Raw genomic sequence first — 25503 nt, 5'->3', positions numbered from 1 at the left:
AACTATCTCTATCTGTATCTCTCGCACCATATACATGTATATATATATATATATATATATATATATATATATATATATATATATATATATATATATATATATATATATATATATATATATATATATCAGGGGCTGCTGAACGTTTACAACACAGACCAGAAACTGCCATTCTTCAGAGAAAGCCTTGTGAAATAATCAAACAACATACACACAGTTCGAAGTATTCATAGTGGCACATTTCTATATTTCAAATGATAATTCCCAAATTGATATTATTTACATGAAATACCATGTTACATCTCATAGATTCCAACACACTTTTCAGCATACTCTGCACAAACTATCCCTCACAACAAAAAATAATAGCCATATACCTGTGTAGACATGTGTGACTATCAGATTTATATGTACATGAATGAAATGATGAGTGACTATCAATAATACTGCATAGGCTCACATATCAGACCAGGCTAATATTGTAAATTCACTCTGATGAATTTACTCTTCAGCTATCAAATTTGTTTCGTCAGTAAAGGAAAAAAAAAACCCAAATGGAAAGAGTTTTTTGACCAATTAATCCTATTATAAACAGAATATTTTTTCAACAGCATTCTACATGCTCCCCATCCTCTGAATAAAGATACAGAGCTCCATAATACAGGTACAAGACTATACGTATCAGCCACACTACATGTACTGATAGTGGTGAGAGTGATATCAATATAGCACTTGAAGCACTTTAAAGCAATGTCAACATCTCACAAACGTTTGCTACAGAGACAGCAAACTGTCTCTGTCCCCCGATTAATTACATGACGAAAATGTAAAACAAAAAACAAACAAACAAACAAACAAAACCCAAACCCCAAACTGTACTCTACACAGATTTTATGTATATTGCAGTGTGTTAAGTATTTAATGATTGTTCCAGTGAACAAATATAATATGCTTTTATAAGACAAACAGTGTCAGTCAATGTTATATGAAAGGTCAACATAACTCTGGTATGCACAGGTACATCATTTCATTCATATGCACACAAATACACTGTCAGTTAACATATGGAAAATCAGTGCAATGATGATGGCAATGGGAGAATATCTGTATATCAAGGAGTACAGAAAGACGTATAAGCATTCACTTTATCCTATACAATGTATCTTTTGAATTGCAGATTAAAGCTTACCATGAAAACAAAGTCTGGTTTCTGATACTCTACGACATAAAATCCCAAATACTCTTTAGCATAAAATCCCAAACATGGGTGCACAATCAACACATTTCCTACTCTTATGTTGAACGAATGTGAATCATTACACAGCCTTTTAATTTTCAATGGTGCATTTTTGCTGCCCAGACAACAAACAAGCACAGGCACCATCTTACATATGTCCTTTCTCCCACTTTGACAAGTTTACTGACCATTTTTTTCCCCTCTCTCTACTTCATTTAAAAAAAATCACCTTATTCCCATTCTATCAAATAATACTTCACCGGCATATTAAAGAGTTTGTACTTTCTATTTCTTTAATGATAATGTTACAAAAAAAAAAAAAATCAATGATATAATCAATACATGTACTACTCACTCCATACACACTAGATAACTTTAACTTATTAAGTAAATAGCCAAAAGCACCCACTACCTTATTGGCTGTGCCCCCACAATGTCCATATCTCTGGTAATATATTGCAATATCAAAGAAAGAAATAAGATTCAGAGGTTGAAACAGCCCTTCCATATAAGGGATATCCATGCAAGGAGACTGAGTGTAATGTGTCTAATCAACGGTATCTTCAGTAATGATGAGCAAAACTACAGTAAGAGACAACTTTTCAGCCAGTTATGTTTGTTTGCTTGTTAATTTTTTGTTTTTTTTTGTTTCTGCTTTTGCTGCTGGGATCTATACAGTTCACTCCCATTACAACAAACATGGTTATAACAAAGTTTCATGACATTGAAGTAAAATTTTCATCTCAAAGTTATTGTCTATATTGGTGATATCTTTATTAATTTGGCTATAAGAAAATTTTGATATAATGAGAAAGAAAACTGCCAGTTATTCGCAAGTTATGAATTTTCAAAATTTTAGTCAAATCCATCACATGAATACTACATCAATTTGTGCTGTCACAGAAGAGCAATGATGTAAAGGAAATTAAAAAGAATTCCACAAAATTGTACATCTTTAATGTAAAGCACGCATTTCCTCGACTTGTCACTGACGTATTTTAAGGGCAATATTATTCCCTTTGTCTTCTCAAAAAAAAGGTACATTTCAAACCAAGTGCTCTTTCATTATGATAGAAAATATCTTGAGTTCTCTTTACATTTTCTAAATATTGTTGCATATTTCGGGGTGAATTCCCTTCAAGATTTCAGCTGAAAAAGTGTAGCATGACTGTGCATGAAAGTGCTATCTTATGATTAATCATTTAGCTGTTCTTGTAATTCAGATACTCTTTACCACTTCTACTTTTTGTGTGTGTGCATACACTGTTGCAAACGTTGATACATCATGAGACCAGCTTACGCCCTTTCATGTTTACATATCAACACAATGAATTGACAGACAGACGATACACAGACAGACAGAGATAAAATTGCTCAAAATCCATGCCATGTCAGTCAAAATAGTTGCGCTGTGCCAGGTAATATAAAAACAACTCAGCATCATTTATGCTCCAGCCAATCCAGTCCCGACTACTGAAAGTTGCCACATGCAAAGTCACCAGATTCCTGAATGCTGCACACACATAGCTACAAAGCCATAAAGGAGGTTAACATAACTGCTAAGTCTACTGTAAAAGTGGATATTTTTGCGTGACTATTTTTTTTTTGTGCTCAGCCGGGTAAGATGAGTTTCACATGTTTTTAATTCTGCATAATCAAGACATCAACTACTGGAACACGCGGCAAGCAAAAATATTCAGATGGTTTTATTTTCATGCTAGTTTGTGGTTGCGCGAAATGTGAAAATTTCAATACCGCAAAAATTTCCACTTTTACAGTATGCCACAGTGGAACGTATTCTTGAACACAGCACAGACATTCTGTAGAATGGCAGCAAAGCTTCAAAAAGTGATCATGCAGAAACTTTGAAATTCTTTGCTTGTGGGTATCTTGACTAAATAAAACAAAAAGTTTCCTTCAGATATGAGTACGGCAGTGCTGCATCAAAGACTCAAGTTACTGACACTCATCACTTTATTCTTTACTGACAGCACACGGACGAGACACAAACATCACTTTGTACGCAGTGGTTGACTGATGTCTTCACACCAGCGATGCCCTTTCACCTGCCCCTCTGAGCCTTCTTTTCCAGTTCTTCCTCGATGTCGTCGATCACTTTCACCGCTGCAATGGGAATACGTGTCCCTTGGAGAAAAAGAATGAGAATGGAGCACACAACGTGTGATGCAGGGAATATTTACGATGCAAGATTTATTATACCAAGAAAAAGAAAAGGGACACTGTGGTTTGACCTTGACAGTCACAATCTACAGTTAGCTCCTAAGTTCAATGGCCTTTGTTTGAACAGTTTGAACTGTTAGGGTTAGGGTTAGGGTTACTTTGCTGTGATTGGTGTTATTGATTGGTGTTATAATTCCATATCGCCAATTCTCCATTCTTAACAGTGGCTGCCAGTTGAAAAAGGATTATCTTTAAATTGTAAAGGCATATATATAAATGTTTATTTTTTTATTTTCTTTTTTTGAAGCACCATGAGCACTGAAAGGTGGACCTGTGAGCAATACAAATAGCCACTATTATTATCATCATTATTAATGCTCACCCTTCTTTCATTCTTTCTTTCTATTCAAATTCCTAAGGGTACGTACATAATATTATGACATATTTGAATATTTCCTAAAACTGTGTTTGCAATGGTTTTGAGAAAATATACATAGATCTCCAAATACCTGGACCAAAGATGCTCTTGACGCCCTGATCAAAGAGGAAGTCATAGTCCTGGGGAGGGATGACTCCGCCCACTATCACACCGATGTCACTGATTGGTAGATGCACACACACAAACAAAAAAATGTTACACAAAGACATACTAGGCAACTGATGATTGTAAGATGCAAACACACAAACAAAAATGTTATTCAAAGACATAGGCAACTGTGTTACCAAAAGGTTTTCAGAAGTGGGAGGAGAGAGACGGAGAGAAGATGAAGGTCATGGAAAGAAGAAAAAAAAGTAGATGTAGGGGCGGGGTGGGGGTGCGGGTGGTGGAAGAAGGATAAGGAAAGTAGATGAAAGGGGGGGGGGAGTGGTAGAAGAAGGATAAGGAAAGTAGATGTTGGGGTGGGGGGAGTAGTGGAAGAAGGATAAGGAAAGTAGATGAAGGGGTGGGGGGGAGTCGTGGAAGAAGGATAAGGAAAGTAGATGAAGGGGGAGGGGAGTGGTGGAAGAAGGATAAGGAAAGTAGATGTAGGGGTGGGGGGGGGAGTGGTGGAAGAAGGATAAGGAAAGTAGATGTAGGGGTGGGGGGGAGTAGTGGAAGAAGGATAAGGAAAGTAGATGAAGGGGGGGGGGGGTTGGTGGTGGAAGGATAAGAAATGTGTATGATTCAAGCATGTTTATAATCAAATGGTGATGGTGATACCACCATGATAAGAACAACCTCTACTACTGCTACCAATCATGATGATGATGATGATGATGATGATGATGATGATGATGATGATGATGATGATGATGATAATGATAATAATAATAATAATAATAATAATAATAATAATAATAATAATAATAATAATAATAATAATAATAATAATAATAATAATAATAATAATAATAATAATAATAATAATAATAATAATAATAATAATAATAATAATAATAATAATAATGATAATAATAATAATAAAATAATGACAATCATAGAATAGTAATAATGCTAACAAAAATAAAAATGTAAAGACCAAAAGAGAGGAAAAAAAACACAGGGAGAGAAAGGCATACTGTAAAAGTGGAAATTTTTGCGGTGCTGAAATTTTCGCGCATTTTGTGCTACCAGAAAATAGTGCGAAAATAAAAGCACGCAAATATTTTTGCTGCTAGTATGTTCTAGTAGTTGACGTCTCGATTCCGCGGAATTAAAAACACGCGAAACTCTTCTTGCCCGGCCGAGCGCGAAAAATAGGTCGCGAAAAATTATCCACTTTTACAGTAAAGTAAAGCACATGAGATAGAGAAAATGTTATACGTAGCATCCTTCAAATTTTTGAAATTCCTTATTGGAGCAAGACTCCATAGAAGCATCCAATGGACAGCTGCATAGAAGCCTCTGTGACCTTAAAATGAAATGAACAGAACTATGGGAATTTTGATGACACATGATACCAAAAGAAGAAAAAAAGACTCATCATTACTGATACTAGTTAGCCTACAGGAAGTGGGCTGTCTCAATTCACCGGAAGTTGACCCACTTCATCCACTTCATCCACTAATGTAAATAAGCTAAACTCTGTACTATTTGGTGTTGCAAGCCTTTCATCCATTCCCATTTACTACAATGACTGGTCTAATAACATCCACTGCTCACAAATCATTCAAGACTGCAAAGTGAAAGTCATAGGGCAAATCCCTTTGTTTAATCAATGGTGCACAATCAGTCTTAAAGGAATTGATCAGCTCCAAGTCAGGCACTTTATGCATTTAACATGAATTGGCAACCATGTTACCATGTACTCTAAATAAAAACTTTTTTTTTTTTTTGGTCAAAGTCAACTGAAATTACACCTTGCCCTGTTTTTGGTTTTGTTTTGTTTTTTCACCCTCCCCCCCCCCCCCCCCCCAAAAAAAAATGTACTTCAAGAAAAGGATGTATAATTGCATGATCATGAAAATATTCCATGACAATGACCAGTAAATCATTACAGAATTTACATACCAATTATTTCTGTTGACATAACTCATATCACAGCAACATTAACAGCTACCCAACTTTCAAATTCAATGAAACTCTACCTTCATGTCGACTAAAAAAAAAAAAGAAGAGTAAATTAAACAAACAGATTGGTAAAAATGTCATCAAATCAGACATTACAATCATTAAGGTTTGGCACTTAATTTATAGAAAATATAATAACTTTTGTAACTCATGTCCAAGTTGATGATATTCCTACCACTTTCTTACTCTAGACACAGAAGTCAACTTTTGACTGCAAAAGATCTGACGGTAACTCACCCTCTTCCCATCTTGCCGAGAGCTGCGATGAGTTCGGGGACGAGCGTCTTGTGTCCCGCCGCCAACGTGCTCACACCTACGACATTCACGTCCGCGTCTATGGCCTGCTGTGCCACCTCGCTGGGAGTCTATGGTGGAGCAAAGGGAGAAAAAATTATGGAAAAACTGCTTGAGTCAGAAACAGTGATACCTGATATAATCTGGTAAGATCACCTCATTCATTTGTACGCAGCATACGACCTACGTACGGACTCAACCCAACTAGTGACAAAATGCTTCCATTAATATGCAAAAGGGACAACTATGGTAATTTATCTTCATCAGATTACATGACATCAGCGGGAGAGTCTGCACCGACCTGAAAGAGAGGACCGATGTCGACGTCAAAGCCGAGGTCGGCGAAGCTGGTAGCGACCACCTTGGCCCCTCGGTCGTGGCCATCCTGTCCCATCTTGGCCACCAGGATGCGTGGCCTTCTACCCTCCTTCTCCTGGAAGTCCTGCCAAAGGGACAGAATTAGAGAATTGTTATCCTGTTACATTACATCTTTCACACTTTTGGGATTCTTCTCCCTTGTCGTCTCCAAAATATGCACAGTCATCGGAGCATAACAGCCCTGATAAAAGAGAAAAACCAGGCTACATCAACTCATTATATGCTGGTGATTGTCATTGGTATGGGGACAGCTATGGGGGTAAAGGTAAGTAAATACAAAATCATCATGGCAAAGTAGCCTCAATTCTCATTCCCTAACCCCTCCAGAAAATAAAACCACCCCACAACTACAACAAAGAAAGATATTCTTCAAACATACCTCCATTCTCTAATGTCCCTCCCCCCCCCCCCCCGATTCTCCATGTCCGTACATTTGTTCCCCCCCCCCCAATATATCATAATCATGCAGGTGATCATCAGTGTAATTGGGACAGGAAAGTGGCTAAAGAAGATGTGGAACATCATTCTTGAATCTTTTCCCGTTGCTCCTCCTTACAACTCATCCCCACTCTCCTAATGCCGGCTTGAGTTTTTCACAATATTTGCTGCCCCTGTTGCTGATGCACTGGTAACATCTGCCATCACCCAAGGGGACAGGAAAGGGCTGAGAAGGGGGTGGGGGGGAGAGGATGACTACCTACTCTAAACACCTCCCCCTCATTCCCCAACACCTTTATCTAACCATGGACCTAATACACATGGACATTCATCGTATCGTTAATTAATTCACGCACCCGTACATCTCAAAAGCGCCACAAAGACATTTTTAGCATGCTTCACTGCTTTGATCCCATGATCATCACCGCCAGCAAGCCGGGAGAAGAACAAGACGGAGATTTGAGAAATCTAAAATTATATGCGCAGAAGAAAATAACTCACAAAAATCAAGTAAAGTGAATGTGCAGTTGTGGTGTATGTTAGGAAATCTTACCTCAAACAATTTCGCTTCGGAGAAGCATGCAGTTTTTAAAAGAAAGCTAACATTTTGGCAGAATGATTGTCATTTGTGATCTCAATATTTCACTTTTCTCCAGCATATTCCAGAGCAAAAAGGTACGGTGATGGTAGAGAACAGATATATCTTGCCATTAGGCAAGGTCTTATGCGTGGGCGAAAATGTGCGAATCAGCAATTACCCATCTTTTGACACAAAATTTGTAATGATCTCAGGTTTGCTGCTCCTCATCATCTGTATTTATTCTAAGACATTTCCGTCTGAAAAAGGCACATCAGCGAAACAAGACTGAAATGAGGGAAATGATTCTTTTCTTAGTAATGATACATGATTACACAATCGTTATTGTCAAGACACCTGAATGTCCTCATTAAGATGCACATAATCATGTGTAGGTGACGATCATTACATCAAAGAAAGACTGCCGTGAATAGTCCATGTGTATTAGGTCCATGATTTAACCTACCTCCACTCTCTTGATACAAACTCTAGTTTTTCACTATGTTTGCTGCCCCCATTGTTGAGGGGCTAGTGATAACTACCAGCATCAAATGGGACAGGAAATTGGTAAGGGGGAGGAGGAGAGGAAGAGCTAGGGGAGGGGTATAGAGTATGTATACCTTTGCCCCCTCCCCCATTTCATTTAACTTACCTCCACTCTCCTGATGCATGCCTGAATCTCTTCATTCTCGCCGTACTCTGACTTGTAGGCTCCGCTCACCATCCTGTCGCTGGCCACATGGCGGGTAAAGACAGCCTCCATGGCCGAGGAGATCTCCTCCACAGTGCATCGGGCCCGAGCAGCCTGGGGTCATGGGGGTCAGTCATAAAGGTAACTTTGGACAAGGGGGGAGCTACAACGGCCACAAGTAGCATATGGCTCCATATTTACGCACCCTTATTAGACCCAACGAATACTTTTTAGATGTGCAAGACAATTTTATTCACAATATCTGTGTAATTTGCTTCAGAGATCATACTAAATGGGAATTTTTATGAAGTTTTCCTTGTGTTTTGTTGATCAATGGCATCTCATCTCATCTCAAATCTAACTGCAATTTTCATGAGTGAATGGAGTCTTGTAGCAGGAATGATAATCATACATCCTGATTTTTTAATATCTTATTGTTATAGTCTCAAACATACCCTTTCATTTCACTAGTATTTCAGTCTAATTAGTTACAATGTACCGTTTGGTGATGTGTCGAATTGTTAATTGATTATCATGTATTTATATGTGCATGTGCATTTATATGTGATCTGTTTGTTATTCTTGTGTGTTATGCTCTGTTATCTTGCCAGTGGAGGAAGATTTTCTGTATTTTTTAAATCAGACAATAACTGATTGAATCTTGAATCTTGAATCTTGATTAGGGGACATAAGGTCATTACACTGACAACGCTCATGGTCACACAGCTGCACTTCTCACTACATGACAAAAAGGGTGAAATGTTCTTCATCTGTGCACTATGCAAGTGCCAGAAGACCTCTTGAAACTAGACACGAACTGTACATGCAGGGAAGGATGTCGAAAGTCAAGGTTAGTGCATACTGTAAAACCAGAAACATTATTTGCGAATTGGAGCTCACAGCCATTTTTTGCGGCATACCAATAAACTTTCGCAAACTGGCGAGTGGTACTCAATGCAAAGTGTAGACAAAACTTTCATGTGCATTTTCCTTTCCTGAATCTTGGCTCCTTGCAAAATTTGTGAAATTTTCATGCATTGGAAAATTTCTGGTTTTACAGTAATACACTGGTTCCTTAGATTTGAAATTATCAAGTAGTTGCAACCCTGACTAAAGACTATAATGACAAGCATGGCCTTTTGTAAATCACAATGCATACATACTAATGCTGAATGCAAATTGTCAGAGCTCAACCAGCAGAGACACCTCCATCACATCCGTACTGACCTGCACACAGCGATCCAGAAGGTTCTCATCTCCTTCGCTGGCCTCCGTGATTGCAGACAGTGCCGCCTCGACCTACAGAACGAAACAAGCAAAGTGCACATGTGCAATTCAAAGACACCACCTAAAGAAGACTTCATGAAAGTTCCAGATCTATTCTTGGCCAATGCTTTGCCAGGCTCTTTATGCATCTTACTGTGGTATGGCAGAAAGGTCTATGCTGGTAGAAAATATCATTGCCTTCATTTATCATCTAATCACACAAAGGAATATATTTCTTCTGCTTAGAGTTTGTGTTCATTTGTGAAATCGTTGGTTGTACTTTCAGACCCTGAGGGATGTGCAGCATTTTTCTGCTTTGATGTAATTCGTGACGTTCTCCTTGTGTATGTAGAGGGTGAGAAGAATTTACTTAAGGTGGTGTTAGTACCATATTTATGGTATAAGGTTGTGGTGATGTTATTGATAATAATGATGAAGATGGTGATAAAGATGAAGATGATGATTGTGGTGACTGATGAAGACAATGGTGATGGTGATGACGATGATGATGATGGTATTTGGCAATGCATGGCAAGAGACTGGCCAGGATACAAAGCTGAACCTCCTGTAGTGGTAAATTACAAACCTTTCCCCAAAAGCATACCTTTTACTACCAAACCTGAGTAATGCTTTTTAATCATCTCAGTAACACAATCCCACAATGCTAGTGACATTGCCAACAGTAGTAAAAGGATTAAGGAAACATTGTCTCACTGCTTGAGGGTCTCTTGTTTCCCTGATGCGCTTCAACTTGTCGATCTGTTTCTCTCTGACCTCTGTGTTATCAATGGACAGAACTTCCACTGGCTCCTCCACTTCTAGCTTGTACTTGTTGACTCCAACAATCACTTCTGCATGGCATAAAAGATATGAAAAAGTTACAGTGTACAGAGAATGAGGAAAAGAAGTGGTGTTTCAGGAAACATAGGTTATCATTGAGAGGAATATTACACACAATAAGTAGTGATTTTTGTATTTCGATATAGAAATTGGAAATACAGATGTTGAGGTGCTGTTTCTACTACAACCAGAAGTACAGCTACTTCTACTATGTACTTACTACAGCTCCAACAACTACTGTTACTAACTTTTATTGCCAATGCTACTATCTCTTCTACCACAGCCAGGGGGTGGATGGATGGGGGGGGGGGGGGGGGAGTGGCTGGAATCAATCTCTGAGCAGAAACCTTAGAGAGTCATGAGTTTTGTTGTGATAGTTTATTTATATTTCTCTTTTTTTTTATTTGACAAACCCCAAGTGTTCTATGGCCTCTGACTGCTACTACCAAGATTATCTCTTCTCCACATTCTTGAATGTTGGCATATCTCAACCATGGCCGACTATTAATACTGATTTCCATCATGTATATACACTGATTTTGAACACGGCCCAAGAAGAGCAGCTATCAAACCAGGCATTCCCAGTGTAGCTAGTCACTGAAGAGAAAGAAAAAGAAAGAACGTACCTTTGCCCGAGTCAATCCTGGCCTGTCGCTTGGCGGCGCATTCCTCAATCTTCAGTTTGCAGAAGCCCTCGGCCACTGCTTTGGCCATACCGCCCATATCCTCGATCTGCGATCCAACAGGATAGGTAAGAACAAACAAGAAAAAGTTAATGGAGTAACACTGATCAATTCAGTGCTTATTCACGTTGATGTAGGGCAATTTGTTAATCAACTGCAGTAAAAACATCTTGATGGAAGAATTTCATGAATTTGAAGTAGCCGCTGCAAACTACAAGGATTAGAACCAGCACTTGCTGTCGGGCGGTGGATAAGACGCCTGTCCGAAGATCAGGAGGTCGTAGGCTTGAATCCTGCCCGAGTTATGTATGCCCATGATTTCTTTTGTCATGGCTACCACTAAAACACTAATTACTGTAAAACATGATATATTCGCAGCAGGAATTTTTTGCGAATTGGAGCCGACGGCCTTTTTTGCGGCATGAAATTTTTGCGAACTGCCACTGGCATGCAATGCATATAGTGTGCAAAAGAACTGTAGCGTGCATTTTAATTTCGCTAATCTTCACGCTCGCAAAATTAAAATGCACGCGAACATTTCTCGTTTTACAGTAATTCAGTGCTTATTTATGTTGATGTAGGGCAATTTGTTAATCAATTGTGATAAAAACAATCAAAGGAAGAGTTTCAGGGATTGGAATAAAAACAGGACAAAGTTTAATCATTAAATGGAGTACATGATACAGAGTGTATTGGAGTTGTTTCTTTCTCATTCCAGAGAAGACCTCATCCAGAAAAAGTTGTGTGCTTAAATGGTGACAAACTACTGGGACTCTGGTCATGAAAAAACATGAACTGTAAGGGTGGAAAATTCCGTGGTGTTGAAATTTTGAAAACCAGAAAAAAGTGAAAAAACAAAAGCACGCATATATTTTTGCTTGCCATATGTTCCAGTATTTGATGTCTTGATTCCGCGGAATTAGAAACACGCCAAACTCTTGTTACCTGGCCGAATGCAAAAAATTGGTCACGCGAAAATATCCACTTTTTCAGTACTTACAGAGCCAAAATCACAAACCAAATAATAAACATGACAAAGGTGATGATGAGGTATAGGGATAGGAAGATCTAGTGACTACTTCAAGAGGAAATAATGTCTGCAGTAGTGGACATTATCATGGGGGATTTATCATCATCATTTGTATAGGCCTGATAGAAAGCAGTGCATCAAGTTTGTTGGAAAGAAATTTTCCCAGGGATGCTAATGATGGACATGTTATCCTGCCCCCTTCATCAACGATTCCCACACTTTCTTTGGGTTGTCAAAAAGTTTGCAGCATCCTGTTGCTATGGTAACCAACATGCTTTGCTTCTTTCTCCTACCAAAGGAGACAAAGTGGGTGTGAAGTGGCCTACCTCTTGAATGAGCTTGTCTGCAGCCTCGTAGATTTCATCTGTGAGACATTCCATCATGTGGGACCCACCCCATGGATCAACGATCTGGAGAGATGAGGAGAGTTCAAGGAAGACAGGTACATAGATGATCACCACAGTGTAGTAGATTATTCTAAACAAGCCTATCTCCATCTGATCCTACCAAATGTTATCAGAAACTCTTTTCAACATGACTGCAATCCAGTCCTTCCACTGGCACAGCACTTCAAAGCATGCAGCCGTTGTTATTTCTTTTGGAAATATATACTGTCGCCATCATCGCAACATACTCTGTCAGAGCATACCATCCCTTACCGCAGCATGGTAGAAACATCTGTTCCGAGCCATTCTAGTAGCTTTCTCCATGGCACCAAACACCTCTCACTATTCTGTTCCATCTATGTCTTAGTCTCCCTCTACTGTGCTTCCCAGGAAAATGGGCCGCAAGGACTCTTTTTTTTTTCCATTTCGTCATGCCTCATAACATGTCCAAAGTATCCCAATTCCTGTTTCTTTACAAACTTCAATAGCCAGTCAGTACGTCGCTCCCCCACCCCCTCACCCCCCCCCCCCCATGGGACTCTCAAAATCCTGCGGCAACATTTGTTTTCAAATGCAGTGATTCTCTGTTCATCTGCCTTCTGTAGAACCCAAGCTTGGGAGGAGTACGTGGCAATTGGGAAAATGCAGGCTCTGAGGACTCTTCAGTTTCATCTCCTTGTCTTGTCTTTGCTAAAGCTTCTTTATATCACTCAGTGCTTTTAATATACCCATGATATTCATGAATGGGACACCCATGTCGCCTTTATTTTGCCTTCTTATGTCGGAGTGCAGTGCTCAGCTTTACAGGAGGCCATTACAATTGTACAAGTGGTACAGCTGTATATTCTGTTACTTTTATTTCTATGAATTAAATGAGTTCCCAATAATCGCAAAAATTAACAATAAATGCAAATATTAGCAGTTAATAGTATGTGCTGCATCCAAGGTGGAAAACGGCTATTTTTTCACTTGAAAACTATAATACTTTTTTTTCATCATTCCATTAATTGTAGCCCTTGATCGTAAAGCCAACCAATTGCGAAATTGCCCCACAAGACCCAATTTGCAAAATATCACATTTGCAAAATAAATGCTGTAATAGCTGAAATTCTTATGCAGTCGGAAGTGTGATACAGTTAACCAGTAAGTACTAGGAGGTAGGAGCAATGCAGAATGCTAACATGGTGCATGCTGGAACTGCACTCATCTATACAATGACCTTTCAACCATCAATCCCTGCAGTGGCATCAGTTAAGCATGACAAATGAAAGGATATGTGCTAGACTCAATAGAAGCTCTTTGTTTTCCTATAGCAAAAAATCCAGTCTAGACTAAACAGGTAATAATTTTGTCCTTTCTTCACCTTTGGAAGACCACTCTCCTCCTGGAGAATGATCTGGGTGTTCCTGGCGATGCGGGCACTGGTGACCGTGGGAAGGCCCAGGGCCTCGTCGTACGAGTTGGTGTGCAGTGACTGGGTGCCTCCAAAGACTGCTGCCATGGCCTCGATTGTTGTTCGTATCACATTGTTGTAGGGGTCCTGGCAGAGACAAGCAGGAGTGAAGACTTTATTTCCAAGGGTAATAAATACAGAAAACAGAAGGCCACAAATGATAGTAGTAGTAGTAGTATAAATAGTTGTGGCAGCAGTACACTAGTTGTGGTAGTAGAGTGGGAGAAGTGATAAAAGATTAGTAGCAGCAGTAGTAGCAGTGGTGGTAGCAGAAGTGGTTGTACTAGCAGTAGCACTAGAAGTAGTAGTAGTAGTAGTAACAGTGATGGTAGTGGTTGTGATGGTAGTAGCAGTAGAGTTGTTGTAGTAGTATAAGTAGGAGTAAGAGTAGAAGAAGTAGTAGTAGTACAAATTGTATTAGTAGTAGTAGAAGTAGTAGTAGTAGTAGTAGTAGTAGTAGTAGTAGTAGTAGTAATAGTAGTAGAATTTGTAGTAGAAGTAGTAGAATTTGTTGTAGTAGTATAAGTAGGAGTAAGAGTAGAAGAAGTAGTAGTAGTAGTGGTAGTAGTAGTAGTAGTAGTAGTAGTAGTAGTAGTAGTAGTAGTAGTAGTAGTAGTAGTAGTAGTAGTAGTAGTAGTAGTAGTAGTAGTAGTAGTAGTAGTAGTAGTAGTAGTACAGTTGTTGGTTATGACAACTTCGCACTTCTACACAGAGGCACGTTAGCAGAGATTTGAAGAGATTTAAATCTGTATCTGACACAGTTTTTCCTACATCAAAGTACAGATGTCCATTAGAATTTTTAAAGCCGAGTGTTGCTGTGTCTTATTAATTACAATAATTAGCTCACCTGCTCAGTGAGAGACCAGCCAGAGGTCTGGGAGTGGCATCGAAGCATCATGGAGTTGGGCTTGGAGGGGTTAAAGTGCTTCTTCATCAGGTGCGCCCAGAGGCGGCGGGCTGCCCTCAGCTTGGCGATCTCAAAGTAGAAGTTCATCCCGATGCCCCAGAAGAAGGAGAGGCGGGGTGCAAACTTGTCGATGTCCATACCAGCTTTCAGACCTGGATGTCAGCATGACAGAAAGCACAAAGAATGGAAAACAAATTCTAAAATTCATTCATGCACTGGTGACATTATAGCTTGATTTCCTTTCAATGTCACTCAACACGAGATGGAATCAAAATATCCAACCCTTTGCATGCATAGTTTGTTTGTTTGTTTGTTTTTAAACCAGTTTGAAATGCCACTACTTTAGGATGGGGGGGGGGTGGGGAGTATACATAAGCTTGAAAGTATTGCTTACCATTGGGAGCAGTGATTTAAAAAATGTTCAGATTATCACACTTCATTCACTTGTATCACAAAACATCCTACCATATAAAAAATTTGCAATAAAGCCTAGAATATAAGAAAATGAATATTTTTCTCAATAAACCATAACTGTGGATGGTTTACTCTAGAAACAATTTTATTACAACTATTGTTCACATTTTGTATATCTAACAATACTTAACATTGAATATACTGATTGACATTTTTACATTGGATGTTTCTATCCTGACCTCAAATTTTAGAACTATTTTACAGCACTAAAGCTGGGTTGTTGTTTCATCTGGAAATGGTAAATAATGCCTTTAAAAATGGTTAATATCAACTTGACTGCTGGGGTATGCTGGCTTGTAGCCAAACAACTCCAACAATTATTTTGAATTCAAAGAACATGAACTATAGAGTCTATCACTTTGAACCTTACTGAGTCCTGTCAGACTATCGAAGAAAAGAACAATAATAGATAAAGACCGTGTAAAACCAGTCCCCCTTGTCAGTAACACACCTGTCCTGCAGTACTCCAGGCCATCTGCTATGGTGAAGGCGAGCTCCAGAATGGTGTCCGCTCCCGCTTCTTGCATGTGATAGCCCGAAATGGAGATGGAGTTGAACTTTGGCATGTGCTGATGGAGATAGGCATGGGATGGAGGTGTGTGAGAAATCAAGCGCATATAATTATATTAGTGGAATCAGTTCTGTTTTCCATTGCAAATGATTGTGAAAGGATGTTGAGTTAAAAAAGAAAGTTAGTTTAGTAATTTTCTGACAAATTCACTATTATCTCATGATGCAAAGGTTCAAAATTATCTTATAGGAGTCTGCCAACTTGATGAAAGAAAGTTTCAGCATAACCTGTCCCTCATTGAATCAAACATTCACCAAAATTTTAATTATCAACTACCATGGCACTTGTAACCTATATGAAGTTTTGTTTTGCTTTGTTTTCTTTTCAAAGTTATGATGGTAACTATAACAATGCATATATTGCATCACAAAGCCTTGAAGTACAAACAAATATATCACCCCAAAAATGACTTCTCTTTGGTAGTCCTAAATTGTTTAATTTTGCTTGGCTTTATTTCCCCCTTTCTTTTTAGGTCTTGAAAGGTGCCCTTACCTGTGATGTGTAGGCAAAGATGTCCCCAATGATTCTCATGGAGGGTGCCGGAGGGTAGATGTATGTATTGCGCACCATAAACTCTTTGAGGATGTCATTCTGGATGGTCCCTGTGAGCTGCTCTTGTCTGACCCCCTGCAGGAGGGAAGGAGGGCTTAAGGCTTCAAAACTCTGGGAATAGCATACATCATGGTCTTTAACTCATTCCAACAAAACACATCTTTGACTTTTCATGATGATTCTGAAATAAACTAGAGAAGCACTCTGAGAGTGCAGACCTCCGCCAAGCAGCTAATTTCCACCAATGATCTTGTTCTTCCGTAGAGATCAGTGATTTCCACCCATACATATGCATGCTGAAAATCGCCTGAATTCTCAATATAGAAGCCTTTTGTTACATCATCAACCCTCAGTTGCGTGGTGCGCCCTGCCCTAGCAGAAACTAGAGCATGCACTTTAGTGCACGTATGAAAACCTCAAAAATGGGCAGCTCGAACTCCCAAGTTCATGGACACTACCTGTCAAAATATTGCAAATCCTTCATAAAATCTATAAAAATATCTAGAACACTACAAAAATTTAATCATCTGTTCTTTGCGTCCTTCTCAACCTTTCCTGCAAATTTCATCCAAATCTGTGCAGAACTTTTTGAGTTATTTTGCACACGGACAAACAAACAAACAAACAAACAAACCTCAGTGGAGGTGATGATACTGCTCAACATGCCACAGAACCAAAAATACCTTTGATAATGCTGCTCAGTCAGTCAGTGCATAATCCCAAGAGCAAATCCAACTGCAATGGAAATGCCATGCACAGGTCTAAACTGAATACAAGCATCATCAAAATTAATATGACAACATTGAAATTAAAAAAATCATCTATAAATCATATAAGCAGAAAGAGATGGTTTATCTCACCTGCTCCTCAGCTGCGACAATGAACATTGCCATGACTGGCAGGACAGCTCCATTCATCGTCATGGAAACAGACATCTTGTCCAATGGGATGTCATCAAACAGAACCTTTATGAAGAAAATTGAAGGAAAAATTCAAGTTACAGCAAAGTAAAAATTCAGGCCGCGACATTATCCACTCTCTGTATTCTTATTGTTTATTTGTTCTGTTGTAATGAAATTTCGATATAACGAACGAAAATTGTCGGTCCTGAGGACTTCGTTATAATGGGAGTCCACTGTATATTCAAGCTGGACCAGCCTTCTCACTCCATGGTGTCCCCACATTACTGGGTCTTTAACTATACTTTTAATATGTTTTTCTGTGAATGGCAACTCATCTCACCTTCATGTCTTCCACACTGTCAATAGCTACACCAGCCATTCCTACATCACCATGAACTCTGGGATTGTCGGAATCATAGCTGCACAGAACAAGGAAAACAAAACTAAACAATGGAAGGACATAACGATCAAATGACTTGTGGTTCACAACGTTCACTCCACTATCACTGACTGCCTCATTTGCACACAATCTTTGGGAACATGGTGGTATACCATAAACTTCTCATCACTGAAGAGATGTAGCGGATAGAGAGGATTCAACATCATAATTTATGTACTATGTAAATTATGAAGGCCATTGTGATACAACAGATAATGAGGATTACCTGATAGGTAAATACTACAGAGTGACATTTACTCTCAGGATATGTGTGTTAATTGGAGCACAAAGCATTACAATACAGTAAAAAGATAGGTAGTTACTAGTACTACCTCTACTGACATTACTTTCACGACATTTGTGCTGATCGGAGCATACAGCATGAGAACAGAGTAAAAAGTAACAGTAAATGTTAGGGGAAAAAAAACAACAACTTGAAGACTATCATATTACTAGGGACAAACAGAGCCTTACCCTCTATGGGTGGCCAGGTCAAAGGCTACACTCAACCCTTGCTGGCCAGCCTTGATGTTCTGCTTGTAGAACTCATTGCTAGCTTCCACTGTACTGAAACCTGCATACTGGTATCAAAAAGAGAAAGTGGGCGGGGTGAGAAGATGAGGTAACAAATATTCACATCTGCTGCACATCCAACCCAGTGAAAGCAATCTTTACATAATGTCTCTACATTTTCTGTCAGCTAAAAAATAATTAACTTGTTGATTCATGTGTTACTTGATGACCAGCAGAATGTATCAGCCTAATTATTGTCTTGGAAAGTACAAAATTAGTGTAACAGAGACAACAAAACATTATAGCAAATGTAAGACTGAAATGGGCTGACTGAAGATATATGAATAAGAGACCTATGGAAGAGCCAAAAGTATGTTTTAGTGGGCATTAGAAAAAAGTACAAAGATATATGTACCAGTATGCAAGAACAATGGTAGAAAGCAGGGCTTAAGTTGTAACAGATCCATGATTACAAGCTCAACAAGAGACCCGCGGGTCTAGCGCTCACCTGAGTATCGCAAGTTCACCTTTCACGCAGTCACTAATCTAAATTATTCACAGCTCTACCAAAATTTGACCAGGCATTCTCAAGTAGAAGACGAAAATGTATAATAATGGCCCAATTTTTTTAAGATTCCTTAATGTGTGTGTGTGGGGGGGGGGGGGGGGGGATTGGGGCCCCTGGGGCCCTCTGGGTGGGGCATGGTGCCCATATTGATAAATTGAGATCCTGACCCCCTAGGGATGCTACATGTACCTACCAAGTTTGACGAAAATCCATCATGAGGTTTTCAGGAAGAAGATGAAAATTTACAATTCAGGCCCCCATTTGGACCTTCCCAACCCCCCACCCCCAAGAGGGGCACCCCTGGATCTGCTATGAACAAACTTGAAACTACAGTCATCAATGTACTAACTCATAGTATTAACTTAGCTCTATCACTTTTGGTTCTAGAGAAGAAGATTTTTACAAATTCCTTAATTTTGGGGAGTTTGGGGCCCCCTGGGGCCCCCTGGGTGGGGCATGGTGCCCATTTTAACAAATTGAGTTCCTAACCCTCTAGGGATGCTACCTGCCAAGTTTGATGAAAATCGGTCTTGGGGTTTTCAAGAAGAAGATGAAAATGTAAAAAGTTTACGCACGACGGACGCCGGACGCCGGACGCCGGACGCCGGACGCCGGACGCCGGACGCCGGACGAAGAGCGATCGCAATAGCTCACTTGAGCCTTTGGCTCAGGTGAGCTAATAAAAAGAGAATGCAAGACTGGGTAAGCAGACAATGTGAAGAGAATAGAAATGGATGACAGAAGGGGGAGGGGTGTTAAAGAGTAGTCATAACAGTGACTGCAGAGCAGGAAGGTGTGGAATGGATATAGGTGTGACAGAGACATAAGAGCATGCTAGACAAAGGAACATTGAGGTGCACAGAGGTACCTGAGATACACTGAAAACAAAATGCAAGATGGAGCAAAGTAAGCACACAAAGTGTAAGGAAATCGTACAGAAAATGTAATCTTATGAACGGGTAAAGAGATGCGACATATTTAGAAATGAGTACATGAAAACACCAACACCCTACACAGACTAGCAGAAGATTATATGGTGTGCTGAGGCACCTGACACAGACCAGCAGAAGAAAAAACAAGGCATACTGAGGCACCTGACTTACCTGTCTGATTGTCCAGGGTCTCTGTGAGTACATGGTGGGGTACGGCCCCCTGGTGAAGGGATACTGGCCTGGAAGATCATCAGGGTGGTTGGCGGTGTCCTGTTTGGTGTACAGAGGCTTCAAGGAGATGCCCTGGGAAAAATGAAGACCAAATATTTAACTCAATGAATACACTAAAATCAGATGAACAGAATAGTAGAAATTTAATCTAAACTGGAATTAAAGATGATATCTTGTTGGCCTAAAACTAGGTGGTGACGTGGTGTCGACTTGACTAGCTGGGTCTCCATGGAGTAACAAGAGAGTCAGACATGCTCGATTTTCTTGGAGACTTGTTCCAGTGTCCAGACTGGTCTCCAAGACTTCTCTGCCAAGTCTCTAAAATGTCTCCACAACTGAGAAGATGTCTCAGAGAAGTCCCTGCAACTGCCAGAGACGTTGAAATGACGTCCCCAGGACTTAAGGCCGAATATGTTGTCATCTTGTTTGGAGATGTCACGGATGTTGCACTGGAGCCACTTTCCCAGTGGCAAACCATTTTTGGTCTTTCAAGTCGCAGGAGTTGCACTGCAACTGGTCAGTTGCGGCAATCGCTGTGAGATACGCCATTTAGATATATTATCAAAATTATTCAATCAAAAGATTCACGTTTTCACCAAATAGTGGTATTGGTCATAACCACACACTCAAAGTACAGGAGGCGGTAATGTCATCCCCTCACTACTCACCCATTGGTTTCTAGAAATCACAAGCTGTTATTACAGAATATCATGTTTTGGTCAATAACCTGGCAACGACAACCCACTTTTTCCTGAAAGGGTACAACTTATCATTACTGCTTTTGTTTCTAAAAAGAAAATCCAGTGATAATTCATATGCAGGTCAACTGGAGACTTGTTAAACTGTGTTGGCATCATCACCTTTCTCCAATGTGTACATGTAGTTGTAGGAGACTGATATCAGTGCTTTGTAAACTATGTGAAATATGAAAATTTCTGAAAATTTGCTAATTACATCTGACTGACTAAATCTATCGAGTGATTCACAAAGCTCCCACCCCCCCCCCCCCCTCCCTTCCTCCCTTCTGTATAGTCATTGTGAAACAAACCTCTGGTGTGTGCCACATGAGCTTCTCTTCCGGATCTCCTCCTTTAAGCTGCTTCTGCGCCAGTTTGGCCCACTCTGGGTGCAGCGGTTCTCTGTGCAGATGACTCACACAGGTCACTGTTGGCGTGCCAACCTGCAAAATGATGGGTCAGGGGTTACTAAACAAACTGGGGGTATTGGGTAACTCTGACACATTCCTTTAAGATAGTTGATTTTAATCGAACTAATAATGAGACTTTGAGATTTTATTTGTGCATTGAGGTTTTAGTTCTAGCAACATGGTTAAAGGCGCTGCTTCTGGTGCCAGAGACGTAAGTTTGGACACCAGTAGGTTTGAATCCCACAGGATACAGTTCTTGTCCTTAAATAACTGACAAAACTGCACAATTTCTTTATGTATTGCTTTATTCTGACAGCCTGATTTATGTATTGCTTTATTCTGACAGCCTGATTACACAATAATCACCCTTTTTGTGTGTGAGTGTGTGTGTGTGTGTTTGTTTCACATTTATCGTACCTTTTAAACAAGCACAGAAAATATCTTTATTATGAAATGAAGCAGTCCAGCATTATTTGATTTAAATGGTATGACAGTAATGAAATAAGATTGTTAAAGTATGTAACATGAAACACAATTCCTTCATCATTGTCATTCTCCTCATTTGCATCATTGATCTTGTTATCATGGCATCATTGTTACTACAGTTGAACCTCTATTATCTGGCCTCCCTTTATCCGGATCTCTCTATTATACGGACGCAATCTCGCAGTGATTTTAAAAAAATTTTTTTTTTAATAATTACGGGAGGAAAGGCGGATTCCCAACTCCTTGAGAACTCCTACACAAACACACATGAATTACATATTACTTCCAACATGATCAACATACATTACATCAAATTTCCTTCCATATTGCTTACCCTCACACATCCAAACATCCCCAAACATCCCCAAATGTAACAATGAAAAGGTTGCAGTATACACATTACTACATGTGGTACTACAATGGGCTACATCAATACATGTATATGTATATGTACATGTATAAAGCATTGAGTCTCCCGTATCCGGCCAATAAATCCCTTATCCGGATGAGCCCCGGTCCCGACTTGTCCGGATACGAGAGGTTCAACTGTAGCATCAATGTTGTTATTAGCTAATTATTGTTTCTTTATTAGCATCACCATCATCTCCATCATTATTTTCATCACTATCATCTTCAACAGTAATCATTATCACCACATAATTCATATTCCTGTTCCTGACTCACCTTGCAGAGGTGTGCCAAGGAGTACCATCTCCCTCCTTGAGCTGAGACAGCTCTAAGTCGCCACATCCTGGTCCTGCCATGGGAGGAGTTTAGAGTGAACATTGATCACCATAGCACTCTTCAGCACAGTATACTGTACAAGCTGTTATTGTCACATTTTTACAGATATTTTCGTGAATGAGGAGATCATGGATATTTTCGCGAGATCTTGTTTTCACGAATTGACACCAATGCTATCATAAGTGCATTATTATTCTAGCGCAGGGCGACAATTTTTGCTTGTTGTTAAATTCGCAGTCCAACAGTGATTCGAGAAATTTGTGAAAATTAAACCCTCACGAAAATAACAGCTTATATAGTAAATCAAATTAAACATGCCAACATTCATGACTTCATGAAACATTGCTGAAAGATGAGAACGCATATAATGTAAGCTGCCCATAATTTGACCACAACGCTGTCCAAAATTGACCGCCTGCTACATGTAGAAACCTCTGCTTTTACACGAGGTTGAACCTTGGTGCAGATGCCGATAATCTCTCAGAAGCATCAGAGCAAACATTTGATTTTGGGAACCAAGTGATACGGTAGGTAGTGTTTGATAGAAATCATGTAACAAGCACATATATTTCTGAATGATTGATTTATATTCCTTCTCTTACCTACAGCTCCAGGAAGAGCAGCATTTGGTAGACTAGCAGTGAATGAATGTAACATCATTAATCCTTTAAAAAGGCACTATCTATAGCTAGCAGCACAAATGTGTGCCTACAACGTGTATGTGGGACCATACAGGACAGTCTACATGCAATGCCCGACGTCCCTTGCAGAAGGGGCCCAGCTGTACAGTTTGTATAGACATCTAGAACTAAGTCTAGATGCTATCTGGTGCATGGTGTGCTGTTTAAAGCCTTAACATAACACATGGGAGAAGCCAGAGTCTAGAGAGGGAAAAATTTAAACAGAAGCCTGCAAGAGATGCAAGAATATAGGGAAATGGCCGCAAAGCCAGAGAGGTCACGGTCAGAGCTCTCTCCTCTCGATGGCATGACAGACCTTGTTTGAAGAAAGACATGTTTCTGTTTCATATCGTGAGAGCCTAGTTGCAGGTGAGCACTGGTGAGTAAAAATACCTTCTCTTTTAGATCCTATAATACTAATTTAATAGCCAATTGGTTCATATTCATTTCTGGTCAGTTTCCTTCTGTTTGTGTTTAACAATAGAACTCATTCTAACGTTAGGTTCTATTATCAATGATTATAAATTCAAAATTAACGTTGGATAGACAACCAAGGCTAGACTCTTACCACACCAGCAACCCCAACACGTACCGTACAAGCACTCCGCGCCAGGGTTAGGCCGGCTAGACTCTCGACATATCTAACGTTAGACCCCTAGCCTAAGCCCTAGAACCTCTGCTCTAGTAAGTAGACCATTCTACCCTACCCTGTATTTCTACTCAACACAACAGGTCCCAGGGATGAACACCAAGATCTATTGCCCCACTGATAGTTTCTACTTTGTGAAAGTGCGCTGAAGCAGAGTCATGTCATTTGAACCCACAGTCCGTCCTGATCCTGGTGGCCTGCCCGATGGCCTGGCACAGCGCAGCGCAGCACAGGCCACAGCCACAGTCACTCGCAGCGAAATCTCGCTGAACACTTCGCTAACTAACGATGGCTGATTGCCCCGCCGTAACTCCGGGGAGCGATGCGGGCAAAGTGCGGCCGGTTCAATTCTAACGTTACACTCTTCCTCGAACCTCTCGATCCTCTCACGGAACTCACACTCATGACGACAATTTTAGACCATAAAATGTTTTGAATACAGCTACTAACTTATCTACCCATTGTGTAATACTCGTTATATTCAACTACCGATAATGAAAATAAACTTACACGCTTAATCAAGCTTCGTCAACAGTGGTGTTCATTCCCCGTGGCGTAGATCGACGACGTGTTTTTTGCCTTGCGTAATCATATGTGTGTATCGCAGTTGCTGTGATTATTGATCGCAAAATTCAGCTTGATACCAAGGTCCGACCGAGTGTTGAATAGCATGAAATATGCCGACTTATGCATTGCCAGTACTGCGTCGTCAAATACGTAAAATAAATCGTGATTCCTGTTGACAGTTGGCAGTGGAGATACAATCATACAAAAGGTCTGACATGAGAGCAGCTTAGCTTGAGATTTGAGGAGGAAGCGACCGAGCCGAGTCCCTGGTTATATACCAAGGAGGGAAGAGATCAGTGGTTCAAGATGTAAATCATGCTATCTTGAGCATTCTAGTAATAAATATTCGGCCTTATTTTTTGAATAAAATGTTTCCAAATATGACCGTTTTGGAGGTTGGAAAGCCATATTTTGTTTTGTTTTGTTTTGTTTTTGAAAGGTAAAAGAGTCAATGCCCCCCATGATTTAACACCGGTATTTAGGTTTTAACATTTTTAAGCTTATAATTGCGTGATTTAGTGGATCATAGATATTCTGACTTATTTTTGTAAATAGAAATGTTTCAAAATATGACGGCTTTAGAGGTTAGAATGCTGTATTTTGCTTTGTTTTGATTCATTTTTTTAAAACAGCTTATTGGGCATGTGAGTGTCATAAGACCTCAGAGGCAAAAGCCCCACACCTAATGTGTGAGCCTTGATAAGTCTGGACTGGCGTAGTCCTAGATAAAACTAAAAATTTTATTTCCCCCCCCCCCCCCTTTCTCCTTGGGTTATCCCAATTTCGCAGAGCTTCTACAGGAATACATTTGTGTGAATGTGTATGAGATTACTTCCTACTTCACTGAATAGTATTGTCATAAATCATAACTACCATGTGTTGGCAATCTAGGAAACAATGTAGGGTAAAATCTTATTGGATTTCTTGGCATGAGTAGGTGTGAATTTATCCTCATTTATTTCTGATTTTTTTTTTTTTTTTTTGGGGGGGGGGGGGGGTAGCAGCCCTCAAGCCCCTCCCACTCATATTCTTCCCTCACTCGTATTGGTGTATACTCATCACACAAAGCTCATTAACCAGAGAGATGTACAAACAAATCCTGTGTACTTATGGAAGTCATGGTCATAGCCTCGATCTTC

The 25503-nt window shown here is 39.8% G+C and overlaps 1 protein-coding gene across 1 annotated transcript; it reads right to left on the bottom strand.

Moving 5' to 3' along the window:
* Nucleotides 1–214: 214 nt before the first annotated feature.
* On the bottom strand, nucleotides 215–24351 carry LOC140243323 (methylmalonyl-CoA mutase, mitochondrial-like). Its single transcript, XM_072322996.1, has 20 exons — nucleotides 24308–24351; nucleotides 22409–22481; nucleotides 21140–21271; nucleotides 20032–20163; nucleotides 18322–18428; nucleotides 17749–17827; nucleotides 17367–17471; nucleotides 16447–16581; nucleotides 15835–15952; nucleotides 14850–15061; nucleotides 13913–14089; nucleotides 12490–12573; nucleotides 11077–11182; nucleotides 10325–10461; nucleotides 9572–9643; nucleotides 8306–8458; nucleotides 6562–6702; nucleotides 6204–6331; nucleotides 3925–4013; nucleotides 215–3379 (listed from the first exon to the last, which is right to left on the bottom strand). The coding sequence occupies exons 2-20, from the start codon at nucleotides 22472–22474 to the stop codon at nucleotides 3297–3299; spliced, it is 2256 nt and encodes a 751-aa protein (XP_072179097.1). The 5' UTR covers nucleotides 22475–22481; nucleotides 24308–24351; the 3' UTR covers nucleotides 215–3296.
* Between the last annotated feature and the right edge of the window lie 1152 nt (nucleotides 24352–25503).

This window comes from Diadema setosum, chromosome 20 (genome assembly GCF_964275005.1).
Source record: "Diadema setosum chromosome 20, eeDiaSeto1, whole genome shotgun sequence".
Taxonomy (NCBI): domain Eukaryota; kingdom Metazoa; phylum Echinodermata; class Echinoidea; order Diadematoida; family Diadematidae; genus Diadema; species Diadema setosum.
The sequence above is the reverse complement of the archived record's forward strand: the minus strand, read 5'-3'. Positions and strand labels throughout refer to the sequence as shown.

Excerpts from the sequence above, each read along its gene's own strand:
- LOC140243323 (XM_072322996.1), bottom strand. The coding sequence starts at position 22,474 with ATGTGGCGACTTAGAGCTGTCTCAGCTCAAGGAGGGAGATGGTACTCC. Across the intron at positions 17,472-17,748 it reads ACAGTGTGGAAGACATGAAG|GTTCTGTTTGATGACATCCC; the intron begins GTGAGATGAGTT and ends TTCTTCATAAAG. Across the intron at positions 15,953-16,446 it reads TCTTTGCCTACACATCACAG|CACATGCCAAAGTTCAACTC; the intron begins GTAAGGGCACCT and ends TATCTCCATCAG.